The sequence below is a fragment of the Salmo salar genome, chromosome 11 (genome assembly GCF_965601325.2).
Source record: "Salmo salar chromosome 11, fSalSal1, whole genome shotgun sequence".
Classification (NCBI taxonomy): domain Eukaryota; kingdom Metazoa; phylum Chordata; class Actinopteri; order Salmoniformes; family Salmonidae; genus Salmo; species Salmo salar.
This window is the reverse complement of record NC_138301.1, coordinates 6,885,169-6,910,238: the sequence shown is the minus strand read 5'-3', so window position 1 is coordinate 6,910,238 and position 25,070 is coordinate 6,885,169. Positions and strand designations below refer to the sequence as shown.

Here is a 25,070-nt window from a genome sequence, read left to right as displayed (position 1 = left end):
TCCAAACCTCGGTCGAAGACTGAATCTGTCCTGCTGGGCAAAATGAGTTTGACACCCCTGGTGTAGAGGGTTAAAAGGGGGCAAGGAGGTGAAGATGTTTCCTCTGCAGATGAGAAGAGGAAAAAGGGAGGGAGCTGTGGATGTCCAGAGTAGGGGGTAGGGGTACCTATGGAGCTCAAGAGGGTTAGAGAGAGGTATAAGAGGTAGAGAGGCATGGAGGGTGAGGTCTTACCTGTGCAGATGGAGCCGTTCCCTACATAGCCAGGCTTACAGGTGCACAGGTGGCCTCTGATGGTGTTGGTACAGATGGCATTGTCGTCACAGGAGCTCTGCCCACTTGCACACTCATCATGTTCTGAGGGAGAGATGCAGCAGGGTCAGACTGTGTGGTAGTGTCTGTCTGTCTGTCTGTCTGTCTGTCTGTCTTTGAGCGTATAGACTACTTGGCAGTGTGAGAGTATATTTGTATCATGAATGCATGTTTGTGTCTTTGAATATGTGTTTGTTTGTGTCTGTGTTTGCATGCCGAGTGTGCACGTGCATCCCTCCTGTAGGTCAACGTCACATGTTTTCATTCAACAGTGTACTTTATATCTGAGCTGCTGTACCGAGGGGCTGGTCTGAGCATTCAGCTTCACAGAATAGGGAGTGGATTTGCACCACAGGCAGTGTATGATCAAACACCATCTGTAGCCGCTCATCGCTGCAAAAAAACAGCATCTCATTTACTCGCCTACTTCTGGTTATCCATAACAGGTTGTGTAACACAAACACAGCCAAAATATATATTGAATGCAGTTAATGATTCCAACTTCGCCACACACTTGATCTTATGCTGTGTACAAACCAACCGTGGTAAACTGTATGCGTTCCGGTGGAAGTTCATTAAATTCAATGGGAGGCAATCCATAACGCTGCTTCTCATCTGCCGGACTAGGCTCTGGTAAGTGCAGTGTGTTGCATGCATTAGATTTTTTCAATTTGTATGTTGCTTTGCCTTGTGGTCTCAAACGGAAGTGGATAACCAACGGAGACGGTGCAAATGTGTAGTTTAACCTGTTGAGGGTAGGGGGCAGTATTTGCACGGCCGGATAAAAAACGTACCCGATTTAATCTGGTTATTACTACTGCCCAGAAACTAGAATATGCATATAATTATTGGCTTTGGATAGAAAACACCCTAAAGTTTCTAAAACTGTTTGAATGGTGTCTGTGAGTATAACAGAACTCATATGGCAGGCAAAAACCTGAGAAGATTCTGTACAGGAAGTGCCCTCTCTGACCATTCATTGGGCATCTTGACTCTTTCTATTGAAAACTTAGGATCTTTGCTGTAACGTGACACTTCCTAGGGCTCCCATAGGCTCTCAGAACCCGGGAAAAAGCTGAATGATGTCGAGGCAGCCCCTGGCTGAAAAACATTAGCGCCTTTGGTAAGTGGTCTATCAGAGGACAATGAGACTGAGGCGCGTGCACGAGGTGACCCCATGTTTTTATTTTCTCTCTCTTTGTACTAAAACACGGTTTCCCGGTCGGAATATTATCGCTTTTTTACGAGAAAAATGGCATAAAAATTGATTTTAAACAGCGGTTGACATGCTTCGAAGTACGGTAATGGAATATTTAGAATTTTTTTGTCACGAAACGCGTCGGGCACGTCACCCTTCTTTACCCTTTCGGATAGTGTCTTGAACACACAAACAAAACGCCGCTATTTGGATATAACTATGGATTATTTTGAACCAAACCAACATTTGTTATTGAAGAAGAAATCCTGGGAGTGCATTCTGACGAAGAACAGCAAAGGTAATAACATTTTTCTTATAGTAAATCTGACTTTGATGAGTGCTAAACTTGGTGGGTGTCTAAATAGCTAGCCCTGTGATGCTGGGCTATCTACTCAGAATATTGCAAAATGTGCTTTCACCGAAAAGCTATTTTAAAATCGGACATAGCGAGTGCATAAAGGAGTTCTGTATCTATAATACTTTAAATAATTGTTATGTTTTTTGTGAACGTTTATCGTGAGTAATTTAGTAAATTCACTGGAAGTTTGCTAGTTCTGAATGTCACATGCTAATGTAAAAAGCTGGTTTTTGATATAAATATGAACTTGATTGAACAAAACATACATGTATTGTATAATATAATATCCTAGGATTGTCATCTGATGAAGATCATCAAAGGTTAGTGCTGCATTTAGCTGTGGTTTGGGTTTATGTGACATTATATGCTAGCTTGAAAAATAGGTGTCTGATTATTTCTGGCTGGGTACTCTGCTGACATAATCTAATGTTTTGCTTTCGTTGTAAAGCCTTTTTGAAATCAGACAGTGTGGTTAGATTAACGAGAGTCTTGTCTTTAAAATGGTGTAAAATAGTCATATGTTTGAGAAATTGAAGTAATAGCATTTCTAAGGTATTTGAATATCGCGCCACGGGATTACACTGGCTGTTGCGTAGGTGGGACGATTTCGTCCCACCTAGCAAAGAGAGGTTAACTACATTATGTGTTGTCTTGACTCTCCTGTGAAGATCTGAAGGATCAGGTTACAGTGGGTCCGCTCTACAGCGCTCTTTCTCTCCCGCAGAGGGGGAGAGGGGTGAAGTTGGCCATTTTATGATGGTTGTAAATACATGCAGGAACTCTCTCTCTCTCCCACTCTGCAGAAATGGAAGTAAAAAATATATTTTTACAACAGAGAGAGATTTTGTAGTACTGTGACATCCAAGATTGAATAATGAAACAATATTTCAGTTATCCAAACCGTTGGAATGGTCCGTGGGTACTTAATTAAAGAACAATTATATCAGATCAGTTGTTGTTTTGAGATCTCACCAACCTCACCTCGACAACATCCGGTGAAATTGCAGAGTGCGAAATTCAAACTACAGTATTATAAATATTTAACTTTCATAAAATCACAAGTGTAATACATCAAAATAAAGCTTAATTTCTTGTTAATCCAGCCGCTGTGTCAGATTTCAAAAAGGCTTTACGGCGAAAGCAAACCATGCGATTATCTGAGGACAGCGCCCCGCATACAAAACCATTGAAAACATATTAAAACCAGGCAGGTGCGACACGAATGTCAGAAATAGTGATATAATAAAAGCCTTACCTTTGATGATCTTCTTCTGTTGGCACTCCAAAAGGTCCCAGTTACATCACAAATGGTCCTTTTGTTCGATAATGTCCTTCTTTATATCCATAAAAACTCAGTTTAGCTGGTGCGCTTCAGTCAATAATCCACCCAGTTTCCCTCCATCAAAATGCATACAAAATGAATCCCAAACGTTACTAATAAACTTTTACAAACAAGTCAAACAACGTTTATAATCAAACCTTAGGTACCCTAATACGTAAATAAACGATACAATTTAAGACAGAGAATCGTTATTGTCTTTACCGGAGAAAAATACCAAAGAAAGCGCTCTCTTCCACAGCGCTCTCTTGGAAACACTACAGCCAAAATGGGAGCCACCTAGAAAAACGACAATTTCTGGGTCATTTTTCAAAAGAAACAGCCTGAAACTCTTTTTAAAGACTGTTGACATCTAGTGGAAGCCCTAGGAACTGCAATCTGGGAGGACTTTGCCTTATAATGAAAGTGATAGCCATTGAAAATAGTGGTAAGCTGAGTTTTTTGGCGGGGGATGGTTTGTCCTCGGGTTTTCACCTGCCATATCAGTTCTGTTATACTCACAGACATAATTTTAAGTGTTAGAAACTTTAGACAATTATATGCATATCCTAGCTTCTGGGCCTGAGTAACAGGCAGTTTACTTTGGGCACACTTTTCATCCGGACGTCAAAATACTGCCCCCTATCCCAAACAATTTTTAAGAGCTTGTAAGTAAGCATTTCACGGTAAGGTCTACACCTGTAGTATTTGGTGCATGTGACAAATAAAATCAGATTTGATTTGTATGTACATTGAACAAATGAGACAGACAAATTGCACAAAGTTATCTGTGTGAATGGGGAGACTTGGGGCAGACGGACTCTCTAGTGTGCTCTCCCTCTTTCTCTTTCTCCTCCTCTCTATGTTCCTCTCCCTCCACTCTCCTCTCCTTCCTCTTCATTCTCCTCTTCCTCTCTCCACACCTCCTTGCTCTTCCTCCTTGCTCCACATCTCTATCCCTCAAAGCATCTATAACTCTCACTCACACACACGCTCACTCTCCCTTCCTTTTTCTCAGCCATACACCTACTCTGTAATAATCACCTCTTAGGGGTTTCCATAATAGATTGTGTTACAGTTACAACACGTCTTCCTTTACACACACACACACACACACACACACATATATATACAGTATCATCATAAAGCTACACAGCACTTGCATTCAATCAACTGATCATCAATCAAAATGATTTTATAAAGTCCTTAGTGGACAGATTGTTTCTCATTGTGTGTTTGTTAGACTGATTGCAGCATTGCGAGCAAAGCATTATGTTGCTCAACTCACCATTTCTTGCCTGATAGACATCTACAGAGTTAGTCAATGTTAGCTGATTAGTTAAAGATGGGACAGTTTCCAAATGAATAGCACTGGTAGAAACAGGAACAAACAATGAACTTCTTAGCTGGCTATGTAAAAAGATATTACTGCAACTCAATATAATTTGAGCTCCACTGCACTGGCTTCTAGCATAACACGACAGCTAAGCAAGCTGTCAAATAATAGGACACATGACAAACCATAACCTAAGTCCAACAAATAAACTGCGCCACTTGGGAGCCATGACGAATATGATCAACATATAATAGCCCATCCTAGAAACGTTGTTTGCAGAAATCACAGCCTGCCACGCTTGTGTGAAAAACAGGGTTAATAATAATAATAACTATTTTCCCGCTTCCACATGGTAAAGGTTCCAATTCATAAAGTTGTTTTTATCAATTGGTATATTTGAGTTTAACCACAATATTTGTTGTATTATTTATTCTGTCTTTTCTGTTGGATTAAACTAAAATTGCAACCAATCACGGCCGGTTGTGATACAGCCAACCTAACTAAGAAATACATGTGATGAGAGAATTCACATAGGAACACCTATGTGAGAATGCTATTCATTGACTACAGCTCAGCATTCAACACCATAGTGCCCTCAAAGGACAAAACACCTCCCTCTGCAACTACATTCTGGACTTCCTGTCGGGCCGCCCCCAGGTCGGAAGAGTAGGTATCAGCCCCTCAGGGGTGCGTGCTCAGTCCTCTCCTGTACTCCCTGTTCACAAGACAGCCTATAGGGAGGAGGTTAGAGACCTGGCCATGTGGTGCCAGGACAACAACCTCTCCCTCAATGTGATCAAGACAAAGGAGATGATTGTGGACTACAGGAAAAAGAGGACCGAGCACGCCCCCATTCTCATCGGCTGGGCTGCAGTGGAGCAGGTTGAGAGATTCAAGTTCCTTGGTGTCCACATCACCAACAAGCTAACATGGTCACAGTACACCAAGACAGTCATGAATAGTGCACGACAAAACCTATTCCCCCTCAGGAGACTGAAAAGATTTGGCATGGGTCCTCAGATCCTCAAAAGGTTCTACAGCTGCACCATCGAGAGCATCCTGACTGGTTGCATCACTGCCTGGTATGGCAACTGCTCGGCCTCCGATCGCAAGGCACAACAGAGGGCAGTGCAAATGGCCCAGTACATCATTGGGGCCAAGCTTCCTGCCATCCAGGACCTCTATACCAGGCGGTGTCAGAGGAAGGCCCTAAAAATTGTCAAAGACTCCAGCCACCCTAGTCATAGACTGTTTTCTCTGCTACCGCACGGCAAGTGGTACCAGAGCGTCAAGTCCAGGTCCAAGAGGCTTCTAAACAGCTTTTACCCCCAAGCCATAAGACTCCTAAACAAATGGCTACCACTTTACACCACTTATCATCTATGCATAGTCACTTTAATAACTCTACCTACATGTACATATTACCTCAACTAACCGGTGCCCCCGCACATTGACTCTGTACCGGTACCCCCCTGCATATAGTCTCGCTATTGTTATTTTACTGCTGCTCTTTAATTACTTGTTACAGTACATACTGTAGTAAACATGCCAATACCGCCTGGCTCTTGACCAATGCATCAGCTGTCGCCTGTATTTCCAGTGAGACTATTCAAGCCAACGACTCACTGATGAGTGAAGATGATGAGCTATCGGCAAAGGCCATCTGTAATCTGCTGGCTTCACGGCACATGAACATCGCTCTAATCACAGTCAGTAGACAGAAACATGCATGGACTTATGGAAAGGCTCGGTAAGACATATATATATACATACACTACCGTTCAAAAGTTTGGGGTCACGTCGAAATGTCCTTGTTGTCATGGTTGTCGTCGTCGTCAGACGATATAGCGAAATCATCATCGGAAAAAGAGGACCAAAATGCAGCAGGACTGTGTTTGTTCATCTTGAACATTCATTAAACTCAAGATGAACACCAAAATAACAAAACAAACTCACGATCACCGAACAGTCTTCTCAGGCTCATACACGTTAGACAAGAAACAATCTCCCACAAAACCTACACCAAACAATTACCCATATATAGGACTCTCAATCAGAGGCAACGAGGAAGCACCTGCCTCCAATTGAGAGTCCCAAACCCCAATCAACCTAACATAGAAATACATTAACCAGACTACACATAGAACTACATAAACATAGACCATAAACCAAAAACCCGGAAATAATCAATCAAACGCCCTTCTACCAAAACACCACCCCGAACCACATAAAATAAATACCCTCTGCCACGTCCTGACCAAACTACAATAACAATTAACCCTTATACTGGCCAGGACGTGACAGAGGGTATTTATTTTATGTGGTTCGGGGTGGTGTTTTGGTAGAAGGGCGTTTGATTGATTATTTCCGGGTTTTTGGTTTATGGTCTATGTTTATGTAGTTCTATGTGTAGTCTGGTTAATGTATTTCTATGTTAGGTTGACCAAACTACCAAACTACAATAACAATTAACCCTTATACTGGCCAGGACGTGACACTTGTTTTTTAAAGAAAAACACATTTTTATCCATTAAAATAACATCCAATTGATCAGAAATACAGTGCAGACATTGTTAATGTTGTAAATAATTATTGTACCTGGAAACGGTTGATTTTTTATGGAATATCTACATAGGCGTACAGAAGCCCATTATCAGCAACCATCACCCTGTGTTCCAATGGCACGTTGTGTTTGCTAATACAAGTTTATCATTTTAAAAGGCTAATTGATCATTAGAAAACTATTTTGCAATTATGTTAACACAGCTGAAAACTGTTGTTATGATTTTAAAGAAGCAATAAAACTGGCCTTCTTTAGACAAGTTGAGTATCTGGAGCATCAGCAGTTGTGGGTTCGAGTACAGCCTCAAAATGGCCAGAAACAAAGTATTTTCTTCAGAAACGCGTCAGTCTATTCTTGTTCTGAGAAATGAAGGCTATTCCATGTGAGAAATTGCCAAGAAACTGAAGATCTCGTACAACGCTGTGTACTATTCCCTTCACAGAACAGCGCAAACTGTCTCTAACCAGAATAGAAAGAGGAGTGGGAGGCCCCGGTGCACAACTGAGCAAGAGGACAAATACATTAGAGTGTCTAGTTTGAGAAACCGACGCCTCACAAGTCCTCAACTGGCATCTTCATTAAATAGTACCCGCAAAACACCAACAGTGAAGAGGCGACTCTGGGATGCTGGACTTTTAAGCAGAGTTGCAAAGAAAAAGCCATATCTCAGACTGGCCAATAAAAATAAAATATTAAGATGGACAAATAAACACAGACACTGGACAGAGGAACTCTGCCTAGAAGGCCAGCATACTATACTATTTAATGAAGCTGCCAGTTGATAATAAAGATATTTTGGAGATTAATTCATTTTAAAATTACGTAAAATGAGTGCGAAATAGGCCATTCTTCAACATGGGGTGAGACATTGTTACTAATTTGTAAATAAAGCCAGTTTGTTATTTAGAATTATTTATTTCTGTTTTTAGGGGGAGAGAAACCAAAAGCCTTCAGACATCTCATGTGTCTCTCAGTCGAGGCCAGCACGGGTATTGAACCAGCATCTGTAGCAACACAGTTTGCACTGCAATGCAGCACCTTAGACTGCTGCACCACATGACCGGTCGGGAGTAGGCTACAGTACTACAGTAAGAGCAAAATAATGCTAACATTTCCACACCCTAATTGTAGACTAATTTTCTCCTAGAATAAAAACCTTAGTGTAATAACAGTTTTAGTTGTGCATAATTATCAGTTTCTATTTGGTTTATGTCGTACATTCATTGTCAGTTAGAGACACAGTAGCGCCATGGGACCCAAAAGCATAATCAGTGCTTTAACTCCCCCTTGCACTGGTCTGGAGCAATGAAGTAGTGATGCAGGGTACCATACTAAACAACAAATTACCTCTAAGTCCCGCAGCATAATCGCAAAACTTTCAGACGAGAAACCACTGTATTTAGCAACTGTAGTTAGCAATGTCATGTTTGGGATAGATTAACACACAGTTTGCTGATATCAGTTTAAATGTGTCAGTGCCACTGCCTTACTGTCTAGTGCTTAGCTAGCTAACGTTAACTATCATATACTGAACAAAACGTGCAACAAATTTAAAGATTTGACTGAGTTACATTTGATATAATTCAATTGAAAATAAATAATTAGGCCATCATCTATGGATTTCACATGACTGGCAGGGGCGCAGCCAGGGGCGCAGCCAGTGGCGCAGCCAGGGGCGCAGCCAGGGGCGCAGCCAGGGGCGCAGCCAGGGGCGCAGGGGTGCAGCCAGTGAGTTAATTCTCCCGCCACCAGAACGTGAGCAAGTGTCGAGACGTGCAAGTCTTCTAGTTCTAGTGGGACTGAGTGAGTGGAAAATGGCTAGTGTTTTTTCAACAGACTAAGGGTATTTTGGATGACTGAAAACCATGAAAACGGTAAGTAACAAATGTTACGATTTATGAATTTAGGTAATAATTAGGTAGCTAGCTAATGTTATATTGAGTGTTAGCTAACAACCGTTAGCTAGCTAACCTTTTTCTGTACTAATATCTCTGGCTCTGGTAACGTTAGTTAGCTAACATTAGCATTGCAACCATGCTCGCGACTCTAGCTGACTGAAGTTTTGTTACGGAATAGCTAACTATTTCAGTGTCTGTAATGGTAAAGCTAAAGTTAGCTAGCTAAGTCTGACACTTGTTCTGGACTGTCTCGGATACTGTTTTACTCACTAGCTAACATTAACTAACTTCACATCGCTAGATTAAATTTATTCTCCTTCTGGGATAATACAACCAAGCTATTTGGCACAGTCTTATTGCATGCTTGCATGGTGATTTATTTAGTTTGCTGTCGTTACTGTGCTGGTTTTCAATGGTTCCTGACAATGGCAGCTTTAGTTGGACTTGTGAAGTTGAGGAGGATGGATGCAAATTCTGTTAGCACCTTTTTTCTAAGAGTGTAGCTATCTAGAACCTTTAAATCACAGAGGTAAGTAAGACATAGGTGTCACGTCCTGACCAGTATAATGGTTATTTGTTATTGTAGTTTGGTCAGGACGTGGCAGAGGGTATTTTTTTTATGTGGTTCGGGGTGGTTGTTTATATAGTAGGGCGTTTGATTTATTATTTCCGGGTTTTTGGTTAATGTTCTATGTTTGTATTTCTATGTGGTCTCTGGTCTTTTGTATTTCTATGTCTGGTTTATTGGGAGTCCTATATATGGGTATGTGTTTGGTTTAGTGTTTGTGGGAGATTGTTTCTTGTTTTGCGTGTGTGAGCCTGACAAGACTGTTTGGTTGTTCGTGAGTTCTTCGCTGTTTTGTTATTTTGGTGTTCACTTTATTTTCAAATAAATATCAAGATGAGCATCCACATTCCTGCTGCGTTTTGGTCCTCCATTCCCGACGACAACCGTTACAGAATCTCCCAACACAAATGGACCAAGCAGCGGAGTAAGGAGCAAAGGGATTTCGACATGGACTGGCGGGAGAAATGGACGTGGGAGCAGATTCTGGCCGGAGAGGGCCCATGGAGGAAGTAGGGTAAGGACCGGGAACGCTACCGAGGAACACGACTGGCGTTTAAGCCCGAGAGGCAGCCCCAAGATTTTTTTTGGCTGGGGGGTGTCGCTGGAGAATCCGGGCTGGGGAGGGTCGCTGGAGAATCCGGGCTAGGGAGCGTCGCTGGAGGCTCCGGGCTGGGGAGCGTCGCTGGAGGCTCCTGACTGGGGAGCGTCGCTGGAGGCTCCGGGCTGAGGAGCGTCGCTGGAGGCTCCGGGCTGAGGAGCGTCGCTGGAGGCTCCTGACTGGGGAGCGTCGCTGGAGGCTCCGGACTGAGGAGCGTCTCTGTAGGTTCCGGACCGGGGACCTTCGCTGCAGGCTCTGTGCCATGGACCATCAGCACTGGTTCCGCATCATGGATAATCACTGGACGCTTTGTGCCATGGATCATCACTGGAGGCTCCGGGCCATGGGTTATCACTCGAGGCTTTGTGCCATGGATCATCCCTACAAGCTCCGGGCCATGGATCATCACTGGAGGCTTCATGCCAAGGATTATCGCTGGAGACGTCAGACCATTGACCATCACTAGAGGCTTCCTACGGGGCGCTGGAACTGATCTCACCAGACTGGGGAGACGCGCTGCGGACCGCGTGCTCAAAGCAGGCACTGGCCTTACTGGGCTATGGAGGCGTACTGGAGAAAGAGAGCGCGGAGCAGGCACAGGGAACACTGGGCCTTGTAGGCGCACTGGAGGTCTGCTACGTGGGACTGGCATAGGAGGCGCCAGGCTCGTAACACGCACCTTCGGGCTAGTGCGGGGAGCAGGAACACGACGTACTGGGCTATGGTGGCGCACTGGAGGGAGAGTGCGCGGAGCAAGCACAGGGTACATTGGGTCTTGGCGGTGCACTGGAGGTCTGGAGCGCATGGCCTGCACAACCCGCCCTGGCTGGATGCTCAACTCCGCTCGATAACTGCGGGGTGCGGGCACAGTTTGCTGTGCCCTGATGACACAATGCGCATCACCGCAAAATACGGTGTCTGCTCCATCACTTGCTCCCCACAGTAAGCACGGGAAGTTGTCTCAGGACTCCCTACTGACTCTGCCCAACTCCCCTTGTGCCCCCCCCCTAAACATTTTTTGGGGCTGCCTCTCAGCCTTGCCTTTCGGTGGATATCGAGCCTCCTCTCGTCGCCGCTCTGCTCTTGCTGCCTCCACTTGTTCCCATGGACGGCGATTCCATCCCGCCTTGATCTCCTCCCATGTCCAGGACCCTTGCCATCCAATATCTGCTCCCATGTCCATTTCTCCTGCTGCTCCTTACCACGCTGCTTGGTCCTTCTCGGGTGGGTGGTTCTGTTATATGCATCGTAAGGGACAGACCAAGGCGCAGCGGGTATAGTGCTCATCTTCTTTCTTTTTATTAAGAGAGAACACTCAAACAAAATAAACAAATGACCAAAACAGTTCCGTAAGGCACACGGCTATACAGAAAACAACCACCCACAAACCCAAAGGAAAAAAGGGTTGCCTAAGTATGGCTTCCAATCAGAGACAACGAAAGACACCTACCTCTGATTGGAAACCATACTCGGCCACACATAGAAAACGAACATGGAAAATGAAAACTAGAACAAATCCCCTCTAAAAAAAACAACCCCAAAACACACAAAAACAACACCCCCTGCCACGCCCTGACCATACTACAATGACAAATTAAACACAAGCTTGGCTTGTTTGAATCAGATGAGTCCCAGCCAATGTCAACAGACAGTAGGTGTACACATTTCCATACTTCAAAGGCCCAATCTGTGATATGGAAACAAAGTATAGCCTTAAAATATGGTTTCACCTCACAGACTGTCAATCCTTGCATCTATAGCTCGGTCTATCTCATTTATAGAGATTACATTTCTCCAGCCCCATTCCTCAGATGTACAGCAAACCAAGTGGTGTGGTGGCTTCCATTTTGTTGTTTTTCGAAATTCAGGATTGTGCCTTAAACTTAATTTGCTAGTTTATCTGATACAAGCACTGTATCTCCAACACTCAGCAGCATTGTGATAAAAGCCCCCCCCCTTCCTCTCGTGTATTTCCCACCTTTGTAAAACGGTTTCTTGAAATCTCTTGACCTGACAGCCCATGTTTAACTGCAGTGTATAGCCACGTCCTGACCCCAGCTTGACTACAGTGTGGAGCCGTGTCCTGACCCCTCTCCAGCTGAAGGAGAGTGTGTGTTGCTCCAGAGTACACAGATCTACCTGGGGTCAAATTCTCAGAATGTTGATATAGGTTCAGCTCCCCGGGTCCATGTAATCTTAATCCTTGTGATCTAAAAGTCTAAACTGATCCTAAATCAACACTCTTTCTCTGAGAAACATTGTACTACCCCTGTTCTGTAGTTTTGTACAAAACTCAGATTAAAACAAACTGACAACCCGTGAGAAGTGAGTGCACTCTGTTTACCAGACACAATACTTGCCAACCTTGAGATGTCAAAATGACCAATAATTCTCAGGAAGTTAGGTACGAGGTGGTATGGAAAAACAGGAAGTGTTTGTGTGGCTATGTGTGTGTGTGCTTGTGTTGGCCTACCCACATGTTCAAGTATGCGTGTGTGCATATTTGACCTACCTGTGCAGGAGTAGTCATCCACTCTGATGAAGGCAGGTAGACAGTCACAGCGATGGCTGCCGGGGACATTCACACACACCGTGTTAGCCTGGCAGTAGTGACTCTGAACAGCACACTCATCGATATCTGAGAGAGGAGAACCCACACAGAGGAATTGTCAATATATTGTTGAATTGTGTATATATATATTGTTTAGTGACCGTTGGAGGGTAGAGAGGGGACAGAGAGTAGGGGCCAAGGAGGAATATAGAAGTCTGTCACCAGTGGGTATGTGTGGTTTGGAGCCTGCAGCACTACAGTACCACTATACCAGACTCCGGCACAGGAGTTGTCAATATCTGAGGGAACACACACAGAGCTTTATGGCAGAAATTAAGCGCTGTGCCATGGGTGGTCTAGTGCAGGGTTTCCCAAACTCGGACTTAGGGTCTCCCCTGAGTGCACGTTTTGGTTTTTGCCCTAGCACTACATGGCTAATTCAAATAATCAACTCACCATCAAGCCTGGATTATTTGAATCAGCTGTGTAATGCTATGGCAAAAAACAAAATGTGCACCCAGGGGGAATGCCACGACAGTGTTTAGGAAACCCTGGTCTAGTGGTTAGTGCCGCAGACCCCATGCCACATGTACCTGTATTGACGTGGGTTCAAATCTGTCACACTACCTTTTGACACTCTCACCTCTTATTTTTCACACTATCCCTCTATGACTGTTCAATAAAAATACCAAAAAAACGTAAAAAAGAAGTGGAATTCCATCCCTGGGAGAGAAAGCGGCAGAGTCCCAAATGACACCATCTTCCCTTTATAGTGCACTTCTTTAGAGCAGGGAGGTAGGCAATAACTAAGCCAGAGGCGAAATAATTACAATTTAGCATTGATACTGGAGTGATAGATGTGCAGATGATGATGTGCAAGTAGAGATACTGGGGTGCAAAAGAGCAAGAGGGTAAGTAATAATATGGGGATGAGGTAGTTGGGTGTGCTATTTACAGATTGGCTGTGTACAGATACAGTGATTGGTAAGCTGCTCTGACAGCTGATGCTTAAAGTTAGAGAGGAAGATATAAGACTCCAGCTTCAGAGATTTTTGCAATTCGTTCCAGTCATTGGCAGCAGAAAACTGGAAGGAAAGGCAGCCAAAGGAAGTGTTGGCTTTGGGGATGACCAGTGCAATATACCTGCTGGAGCGCGTGCTACGGGTGGGTGTTGCTATGGTGACCAGTGAGCTGAGATAAGGCGGGGCTTTGATGCAGGGGGTGCTGAAATGTTGGCCGGGGTAGGGGTGGCCAGGTGGAAAGCAAGGCCAGTCGTGGAAAAATGCATATTGAAATTATCGATTATCGTAGATTTATCGGTGGTGACAGTGTTTCGTATCCTCAGTGCAGTGGGCAGCTGGGAGGCGGTGCTCTTATTCTCCATGGACTTTACAGTCTCCCAAAGCTTTTTGGAATCAGTGCTACAGGAAGCAAATTTCTGTTTGAAAATGCTTGCCTTAGTTTTCATAACTGACTGAGTATATTGGTTGGAGTTGCTCTCCCCCCTTCCCTTTTGCCCTCAGAACAGACTCAATTCGTCGGGCAATGGACTCTACAATGTGTCAAAAGCGTTTCAGAGGAATGTTGGCCCATGTTCACTCCATTGCTTCCCACAGTTGTGTCAAGTTGGCTGGATATCCTTTGGGTGGTGGACCATTCTTGATACACACAGGAAACTGTTGAGCATGAAAAACCCATCAGCGTTGCAGTTCTTGACGCAAACCTGTGCGCCTGGCACCTACTACCATACCCCGTTCAAAGGCACTTAAGTATTTTGTCTTGCCTATTCATCTCCTGAATGACACAAATCCATGTCTCAATTGTCTCAAGGCTTTAAAATAATTATTTAACCTTTCTCCTCCCCTTCATCTACAATGATTGAAGTGTATCTAACAAGTGACATCAATAAGAGATCATAGCTTTCACCTGAATTCACCTGGTCAGTCTGTCGCCCCTTTTTTCTTTAAATGTTGCCTAAAATGACATACCCAAATCCAACTGCCTGTAGCTCAGGCCCTGAAGCAAGGATATGCATATTCTTGGTACCATTTGTAAGGAAACACTTTGAACTTTGTGGAAATGTGAAAGGAATGTAGGAGAATATAACAGAATAGATCTGGTAAAAGATTATACGAAGAAAAAACCAACCGTTCTTTTCTATTTTTTGTACCATCATCTTTAAAATGTATTATGTATTATTCCAGCCCAGGTGCAATTTAGATTTTGTCCACTAGATGGCAGCAGTGTATGTGCAAAGTGTTATACTGAGCCAATGAACCATGGTAGTTCTGTAAAAAATGTTGTATCAAGACAGCTCAAATGTGCCTAATATATTTATTAATAACTTTTCATATTCAAAATTATGCACTCTCCTCAAACAATAGCATGGTATTCTTTCATTGTAATAGCTACTGTAAATTGGACAGTGCAGTTAGATTAACAATAATTTAATCTTTCTGCCAGTATCAGATATGTCTATGTCCTGGGAAATGTTCTTGTTACTTACAACTTCATGCTAATCGCATTAGCCTACGTTAGCTCAACCGTCCCGTGGAAGGGACACCAATCCCGAAAAAGTTTTAAGGTTTTGTACACAGTGTATATCCTGATTGCCTAGTCACTTTTACCCCTACCAATATCTACTGTAAATTACGTAAATTATCTCAACTACCTCGTACCCCTGCAAACTGACTCAGTACTGGTACTCCTTATTTTTTTATTGTGTAATTATTTCCATTTTTATTCAGCAAATATTTGTCTTCCTTTTTAACTCTGTATTGTTGGGAATGGGCTTGTATATAAGCCTTTCACTGTAAAGTCTACACCTCTTGTATTTGGTGCATGTGACCAATACTATTTGATTTGTTTAGTTGGTGCTAATTTCAATATTCTTCTTGACACTTGTTACTTTCCCATTCTAGGATGACTGTAACTCCTCCTTCAGATGTCGACCACTCCAATAATAAGAATTTTATATAGAATAGTGCCTTTCTACGTGCTCTGCGTGTTTATAAATAATAACTCTCTAACCTCGAGGCTACCTGCCGCCCTTTACATTGTATAGAGGTAAAATAAACCCAACTGGGTAATGCCACAGCACCCTTTATAGTGCACTACTTTTGATAATGGCCCATAGAGCTCTGGTCTTCTACATTTGCACACACTGTATATAGATTTTTCTATTTTTCTTTTATTTTGTGTTATTGACTGTACGTTTGTTTATGTGTAACTCTGTGTTGTTGATTTTGTCGCACTGCTTTGCTTTATCTTGGCCAGGTCGCAGTTGTAAATGAGAGCTTGTTCTCAACTGGCCTACCTGGTTAAATAAGGTGAAATATTATAATTTTTTTAACTCAATATTAGGAAGGTGTACTTAATGTTTTGTACACTCAGTGTAGTATAAACATAGTAGCAGCAGCGTATATGAAGCTTGAAAGCGTGTCTGTGTGTGTGTGTGTGTGTGTGTGTGTGTGTGTGTGTGTGTGTGTGTGTGTGTGTGTGTGTGTGTGTGTGTGTGTGTGTGTGTGTGTGTGTGTGTCGTCAATATTCATCTGTTTCGATATGTTCACGTGTGTGAGCATATGTAGTGTGTGTGTGTGTGTGTGTGTTTTGGAGTGTCCTTTTAGTATGTGTGAGTGTGCATAGAGCCAATGCAAGGGAATCGCTGCAAAACTATTAAGATATATAAATAATATAGGGGATCAATGTAAATTGTCCTGGTAGCCATTTGATTAACTGTTCAGCAGTCTTATGGGTTGGGCGTAGAAGCTTTTCAGCAGTTTTTTGGTCCCAGACATGGCTCTCCGGTACTGCTTCCCATGCGGTAGCAAAGAGAACAGTCTATGACTTGGGTGGCTGGAGTCTTTGACCATTTTTAGGGCCTTCCTCTGACACCGCCTGATAAAGAGGTCCTGGATGGCAGAGAGTTTGTCCCCAGTGATGTACTGGCCCGTACGCATTACCCTCTGTAGAGCCTTGCTGTCGGATCCTGAGCAGTTGCCATACCAAGCGATGGAACCAGTCAAGATGCTCTCAATGATGCAGCCAACTAGCAGCGAGGTGAATCATTGCAACCAACAGGGGCTAACAACTCCATCCAATTGAATTTGAAAACTCAGCACGATGCAAACATCTCCGATGAGTCGAGCAAATGCCTGTTTGCGACCATCGTTCAGGAACACACGAAGAAGCCTAGACACAAAATGACATAGAGGCGAAACACGTTGAGAGCAGGCAATTAAGTGCTCACCAATTACTCTGCACTTGACTGTCACCAGCAACTTGGTGCTGGGAAGTGTCCTTGACATGTTGCGAGGTAGTAAGTCATCATTAATTTAAAAAATAAAAAGCAGTCTGCTTACAAGGGCCAATAAATTATTCCATCAAGTGATTATATTGGCTGTAGGAGTTGGGTAGAATGTGCGTGTATCTGTCTTTGTGTGTTTGTGTGTGTCTGTATGTGTATGTGTGTATGTGTGTGCAAAAAATAAAGTTAAGTGTGTGTGTGTGTGTATCTGTGTGTGCATATCTGTGTGTGCATGTATGTACAGTGCATTCAGAAAGTATTCACACCCCTTGACTTTTAACACATTTTGTTGTGTTACAGCCTGAATTTAAAATGGATTCAATTGAGATTTGTCACTGGCCGACACACAATACCCCATAATGTGAAAGTAGAAATATGTTTTTTATTTTTTTGAAATTAATTAACAAAGAAAAGCTGAAATGTCTTCAGTCAATAAGTATTCAACCCCTTGGTTATGGCAAGCCTAAATAAGTTCCGGAGTGAAAATGTGCTAACCTTTGATGATCTTCATCAGATGACAACCCTAGGACATTATGTTATACAATACATGCATGTTTTGTTCAATCAAGTTCATATTTATATCAAAAAACAGCTTTTTACATTAGCATGTGACGTTCAGAACTAGCATACCCCCCGCAAACTTCCAGGGAATTTGCTAACAATTTACTAAATTACTCACGATAAACGTTCACAAAAAGCATAACAATTATTTTAAGAATTATAGATACAGAACTCCTCTATGCACGCGATATGTCCGATTTTAAAATAGCTTTTTGGTGAAAGCACATTTTGCAATATTCTAAGTACATAGCCCAGCCATCACGGGCTAGCTATTTAGACACCCGGCAAGTTAAGCACTCACCAATATCAGATTTACTATTATAAAAGTTTGATTACCTTTTCTTGTCTTCGTCAGAATGCACTCCCAGGACTGCTACTTCAATAACAAATGTTGGTTTGGTCCAAAATAATCCATCGTTATATCCGAATAGCGGCGTTTTGTTCGTGCGTCCCAGACACTATCCGAAATGGTAAATCAGGGTCGCGCGCAGCAGTTAATTTCAAACACATATCCAACCACAAAAACCAGGAAGGTTTAACAATGTCTCGCAAAAAAGGGCACCTATTGGTAGATGGGTAAAAAAAAGCAGACATTGAATATCCCTTTGAGCATGGTAAAGTTATTAATTACCCTTTGGATGGTGTATCAATACACCAACTCACTACAAAGACACAGGTGTCCTTCCTAACTCAGTTGACGTAGAGGAGGGAAACGACTCAGGGATTTCACCATGGGGTGACTTTAAAACAGCTACAGACTTGAATGGTTGGAGAAAACGGAGGATGGAACAACAACATTGTAGTTACTCCACAATACTAACCTAATTGACAAAGTAAAAATAAGGAAGCATGTACAGAATAAAAATATTCCACAACATTCATCAAACTTGCAACAAGGCACTAAAGTAATATTGCAAAAAATGTGGCAAAGAACTTTCCTGAATACAAAGTGTTATGTTTGGGGAATATACAGTACAACACATTACAGAGTAGCATTTTCCATATTTTCAAGCATAGAGGTGGCTGTATCATGTTATGGGTATGCTTGTAATTGTTCAGGACCGCAGAGTTTTTCATGAAAAAACCCCAGAATTGAGCTAAGCACAGGCAAAATCCTAGAGAAAATCTGGTTCAGTCTGCTTTCCACCAGACACTGGGTGAGGAATTCACCTCTCAGCAAGACAATTTTGAAAAGAATAATGGTCAAATGTTGCACAATCCAGGTGTGGAAAGCTCTTAGAGAATTACCCAGAAAGACTCACAGCTGTAATTGCTGGCAAAGGTGCTTCTGCAAAGTATTGACTCAGTGGTGTGAATACTTATGTAAAATAAATATTTCTGTATTTTATTATCAATAAATTAGCAAACATTTCTAAAAACATATTTTCACTTTGTCACTATGGGGTTTTGTGTGTAGAACGGTGAGAGAAAAAATCTATTTAATCAATTTTGAATGCAGTCTAACATAACAAAATGTGGAATGAGTCAAATAGTATCAATACTTTCTTAAGGCACTGTATGTACCAATGTTTAAGCTAAAGGTGGGCTGTACTGTACAATCTGTACTGTATGGGGGCCCTATACAGTAGTCAGTAATGGTACAATACTGTATTAAGTAAGTAGCCTTCCACAAACCTTGTCTTGTGCGAGCCGAAATGGTTAATGAGAGCAGGATCTCGTTTCTGTAGCCTGAGGCAGCTTGATGTACAAGTGCACCCCCTAGATAGGATGCTAGTCTCCCTCTCTCACTTTGTCAATCTTCTCTCTTACTTTGACTCTCTTTCTCTCTTACTTTGACTCTCTTTCTCCCTTACTTTGACTCTCTTTCTCCCTTACTTTGACTCTCTTTCTCCCTTACTTTGACTCTCTTTCTCCCTTACTTTGACTCTCTCACTTTGTCAATCTCCCTCTCTCACCTTGTCTCTGTCTCTCATTTTGTCTTTGTCTTTGTCCCTCTCACTTTGTGCCTCTCACTTTGTCAATCTCTGTCTCTCTCTCTCACCTTGTCTCTGTCTCTCTCTTACATTGTCTTTGTCTCTGTTCCTTTCACTTTGTCCCTCTCTCTCTCTTTCTGTCTCTCTCACTTTGTCTCTCTCACTCTGTCTCTCACTTTGTCTCTCTCACTCTGTCTCTCACTTTGTCTCTCTCACTCTGTCTCTCACTCTGTCTCTCACTTTGTCTCTCTCACTCTGTCTCTCACTTTGTCTCTCTCACTTCGTCAATCTCTCTCTCACTGCGTCAATCTCTCTCTCACTGTCTCTCTCACTGTGTCTCTCTCTCTCTCTCTCTCTCTCTCACTTTGTCTCTCTCACTGTGTGTCTCTCTCTCTCTCTCTCTCTCTCTCTCTCTCTCTCTCTCTCTCTCTCTCTCTCTCACTTTGTCTCTCTCACTGTGTCTCTCTCTCTCTCTCACTCACTTTGTCTCTCTCTCTCTCCCTTTGTCTCTCTCACTTTGTCTCTCTCTCTCTCACTTTGTCTCTCTCACTTTCTCTCTCTCTCTCTCTCTCTCTCTCTCTCTCTCTCTCTCACCTTGTCTTTGTCTCTGTCCCTCTCACTTTGTCAATTAAATTCAATTTAATTTGCTTTATTGGCATGACAACAGTAACAACAATAACCATACATTGAACAATAGCAATAAGCATATAGTAGAGGACATGTGCAGGTTGATTGGTCTGTCAGACACTGTCCCTCATTTTATGGCAGGCAGCAATGTAGAGCGTTGCCAACCCACAGCTCTCTGCGTCCTCCCCCAACAGGATGGGTAGCCTAATCTCATCAGAGAGGTCTTTGAAACCTTGAATATGGGTTTCAAATTTGGGGAAATGACACTCTAATTGTTTAATATTTTTGACATTTTGTCAGGAAATGCAGCTGTCTCAGGTTCTGCTGTTGTGCAGTGGTTGCACAGCCTTTCCTCTACAGGGAGCCAGGTTTTCCTGTGTCTACCCTTCCCAATGGCAAGGCTGTGCTCACTGAGCCTGTACTTTGCCAAGGTTTTTCAAAGGTTTTGATCAGTATCCGTGGTGAAATATTTAGCCACGGCGTACTGTCGATATAGGGCCAGATAGAACTGCATTTTGCATTGTGCATTGTGCTTGTGATTGTGTTTCCCAAAAAGCAATGTAGTTTTGTTTTGACTGTGTTGTAATTTGGTTATTTCTGATTGATTGGATGTTCTGGTCCTGAGGCACACCTCGCTGCCATAAAGTGCAATTGGTTCAATGACACATTCAATTAGTTTCAGCCAAATTTTAATTGTTATTTCAATTTGAAATCATTTTTTTTTACTATCGTAGAATGCCCTGCGTGCTTTCTCTCTCAGTTCATTCACTGCCTCATTAAGGTGTCCAGTTGAGCTTATTTTTAAACCTAAGTAATTGTAGTATGTGCAGTACTCTATATATTTTGTACCAATTGAGAACGTTGGTATATTTCCCTGAGATCTGGATCTTCTCTGGAAAATCTTTATTCTTGTCTTTTTGGGGTATACTGCCAGGGCCCAGGTCTGGCAGTACTGCTCTAACAGGTCCAGGCTCTGCTGTAGGACATGTGCTGTGGGTGACAGCAGGCATAGGTCATCTGCAAAGAGTAGGCATTTAACCTCTGAATTGTGGAGACTAACACCAGGGGCTGAGGATTTTTCTAGAATAGTGGCCAATTCGTTGATGTAAATATTGAAGAGTGCAGGGCTCTCTCTCTCTGTCTCTCTCTCTCTCTCTCTCTTGCCTCTGCTTGTGATGTAGGTCAGAAATAGGGGAGTATGTAGGCGTCTCTCTCTCTGTCTCTCTGTCCCTCTCACTTTGTCCTTCTCTCTCTGTCCGTCCGTCCCTCTCTCTCTATCCATCCTTCTCCGTCTGTCCGTCCCTCTCCGTCCATCCCTTTCCGACCGTCCCATCTGTCCCCCTCCATCTGTCCCTCTCTGTCCTTCTCCGTCCATCCCTCTCCATCCGTCCCCTCGCTCTCTCTCTCTCTCTCTCTCTCTCTCTCTCTCTGTTTCTCTCTGTCTGTCTGTCTATTTCTGTCTGTTTGTCTCTCGCTGTCTGTCTCACTTTGTCCCTCTGTCTCTGTCTCTGTCTCACTTTGTCTTTGTCTCTGTCTCTGTCTCTCTCACTTTGTCTTTGTCTCTGTCTCTCTTACTTTGTCCCTCTCACTTTGTCCCCCGTCTCCGTTTGTCTGCCTGTCTCTCTCTCTCTGTCTGTTTCTCTCTGTCCGTTTCTCTCTCTCAATCTGTCTGTCTGTCTCACTTTGTCTCTCTCCATCTTTCTCGCTACCTCTCTCTCTCTGTATCTCTCTCTCTGTCTGTCTGTCTCCGTCGCTCTCTCTCATGCCTCTGCTTGTGATGTAGGTCAGAAATAGGGGGTAGGTAGGACTCTCTCTCTCTCTCTCTCTCTCTCTCTCTCTCTCTCTCTGCATGCTGGGAATGTTTGGTGCATGCTGGGAATTGTTTGAGCAAGGGAGTGCGTGTGTTGTGTAGAGTTTCTTTAGGTTTTCTCTTTCTTGGTGGCATTCTTTGTTTTCTTCTGTGCATGATTAAGGTTATTATTTTTATTTGTTTGTTGTGGTAGAATTAAGTATTTTGTTTTCGTATCGAAATTACCCTGTTTTTGGCGGGGATGGCAGCCTGAATAGGGATGCCGCCCCTGTCACTTCGGCACGGCTTTAGGAGTGTTACTGAAGCTACTGTCACGGTGGAGGAGTTTCTGGTCGCCGTGGGAGAGGAGGTAGGATATGAGAATGCTGCTTATGCGTCACAGATGAATAAAGCGGTGGTGGTTTTTCTTAAAGAAGAGTGTCTTGTTAATCGTATGGTTGAGCAAGGTGTACTTCTTAAAGGAATGTTTATTCAAGTTACTCCGCTTTTTTCTCCGTCAACAAGGGTAACGATTTCAAATGTACCGCCGTTTATTCCAAATGAGCTATTGGAGCGCGAGTTATTGCACTTTGGGAAGTTTGCAAGTTCAATTAAGGTTGTCCCGTTGGGTTGCAAACACCCGGCGTTGAAACAGGTTATGTCTTTTCTGCGACAGGTGTTTATGTTTTTGGACTCACCGGAGCAGACTTTGGAGTTAGCGTTTAAAGTCAAGTATGACAATAGATTGTATATGGCTTATGCTAGTACGGGTAGTCAACGGTGTTTTGAGTGTGGGGATGTTGGTCATAAGCGACATGCTTGCCCGAAAAGGGAGAAGGCAGAGGGAGGGGCACAGGTGGTCCTCATAACGCCTGGGCCCACTGATGTAGGGAGAGGTGGGCCGACAGTGGTTGAGCAGCCTGCTGCTGAGGAACAAGTTATCCATGTTGAGGACACGGAGTTGCAACTTGTGTTAGAGGGAAATGTTATGCAGCAGAAAAAAATTGTTGTAGAAAGCAAGGATAGATCTGAAGAGCCAGTTCCTCAGACTGGTGAGGAGGTGCCCAGTACGAGTGCTGGGGTACAGGAGGGGGTTCATGTGGAGCTAGTCTCCCAGGTAGTGGAGGAGATGCCCACTATGAGTAACGGGGTACAGGAGGGGGTTCATGTGGAGCTAGACTCCCAGGTAGTGGAGGAGATGCCCACTACGAGTAATAGGGTTCAGGTGGGGCTAGTCTCCCAGGTAGTGGAGGAGATGCCCACTACGAGTAATAGGGTTCAGGTGGGGTTAGTTTCCCAGGTAGTGGAGGAGATGCCCACTACGAGTAATAGGTTTCAGGTGGAGCTAGTCTCCCAGGTAGAGGAGGAGATGCCCACTATGAGTAATAGGGTTCAGGTGGGGTTAGTTTCCCAGGTAGTGGAGGAGATGCCCACTACGAGTAATAGGGTTCAGGTGGGGCTAGTTTCCCAGGTAGTGGAGGAGATGTCCACTACGACTAATAGGGTTCAGGTGGGGCTAGTTTCCCAGGTAGTGGAGGAGATGCCTGGTACGAGTGATGGGCTGCAAGTGGGGAGTGATGAAAGGGATGTGTTAGAAGCAAGTCAGGGGTCTGTGGCCTCAGTTGAGGAGGAGCAGGATATGGATATCTCTATTGGTATGATAGCAGCTGGTGACGACTCAATTTATGATCTAGAGGAGGTAAATAGGTTTTTGGATCAGACTTTTGGGAAATCTGTCAAATTGGCAGAATATTTTGATGTTGATAAGTTTGTGAGGTCAGCTGTGATGTTACAGAAGACGGTGGGGTTAGACCAGTTAAGTGAGAAGAAGCGGTTTCGCTTGAGGAAATTTGTTACTGCTGTCACGGCAGCAAAAGGTGGTGGGAAACGTGGTCAGGGTAAGAGAAGATTTAAACAATGATGTTGATCATGCTTCATAGGGTGTCTTCTTTTTTCTCTTTGGTTTCTCTGTGGTTTCTTCTGCTTTTCCTTTCTCTTTTCTATATGGAGGTACTAAGGGTAGGTTCTCTCAATATTAATGGTGGAAGGGACAGGAATAAGAGGGCTTGGGTATTAGAAGTAATAAAACAGAAAAGGCTTAATGTAGTTTTTCTACAGGAGACACATAGTGATGAGGAAAATAAGGTTGACTGGGGTATGTGGTGGGAGGGGCAGCATATACTCAGTCATGGTACAAATTTCAATGCTGGGGTGGCAATCTTGTTTTCTTCAGGCTTAGGGGTGACTGTGGTATCTACAACAGAGATTGTCAAGGGTCGGGTTTTATTGGTCAAGGCGGAGGTTAAGGGGTTTTTGTTAGTTTTTTTGAATGTTTATGCTCCTAATGAGGGTACAGAGCGTATTGCTGTATTTGACAAAATAAAGGAAACTTTAAGACATTGTGACCAAGAGGGTTGTATGGTTTTAGGGGGGGACTGGAACTGTACAGTGGATTTTACTGTTGATCGCACCGCTGAAGAACCTCACCTGCGGTCAGCCACTTGCCTGTCTGGTCTACTAACTGAGTTTGAGCTTTCTGATGTGTGGAGAGTCAGGAATGCAAAAGTTAGGCAGTATACACGGCTAAAAGTTAATGAAGGTCGTGTCAGTGCAGCAAGGTTAGACAGGTTGTATGTATCTCATCAATACTGTAGTAGGGTTGGAAGGTGTGATATTACTCCTGTGGGTTTCTCTGATCACCATTTTGTTACTGTTGATATTCATTTGTCCTGTCCACGAAGGTCATCATCGTACTGGTATTTTAATGTTAAATTGTTACATGATGTCATGTTTTGTGAAAGGTTTTTGTTGTTTTGGGAAAAATGGAGGGTTACAAAAGGACATTTTGAGTCCTTGAGACAATGGTGGGAGGTTGGGAAGGCCCAAATACGATTATTTTGTCAACAGTATACTGCTCTGTCTCGAATTGAAGTCAAAGAGACTATCAAGGCCCTTGAACAGGACATCAAATCTATTGAATTGAAGCTGCTCACTCAGAACGACCCTGGATTAGTCATGAATTTACAGGACAAGAGACATGAACTGAGATTGTTTCTGCATGAAAGAGTGAAGGGTGCCTTGATTAGGTCTCGTTTCGCTTCCCTCAAGGATATGGATGCTCCTAGCGCTTTCTTTTTTAACCTAGGACAATCGAC

General features: G+C 43.3%; 1 protein-coding gene across 1 annotated transcript in view; it reads right to left on the bottom strand.

Moving 5' to 3' along the window:
• LOC106561902 (protein kinase C-binding protein NELL1) overlaps positions 1-25,070 on the bottom strand; it is a 527,033-nt gene that overhangs the window by 94,003 nt on the left and 407,960 nt on the right. Inside the window, exons 13-14 of the mRNA XM_014126233.2 lie at positions 12,660-12,785; positions 233-355 (exon numbers count right to left, since the gene is read on the bottom strand). Of these exons, the coding sequence (XP_013981708.1) occupies positions 233-355; positions 12,660-12,785 (249 nt within the window). The remainder of the gene's footprint in view (positions 1-232; positions 356-12,659; positions 12,786-25,070) is intronic.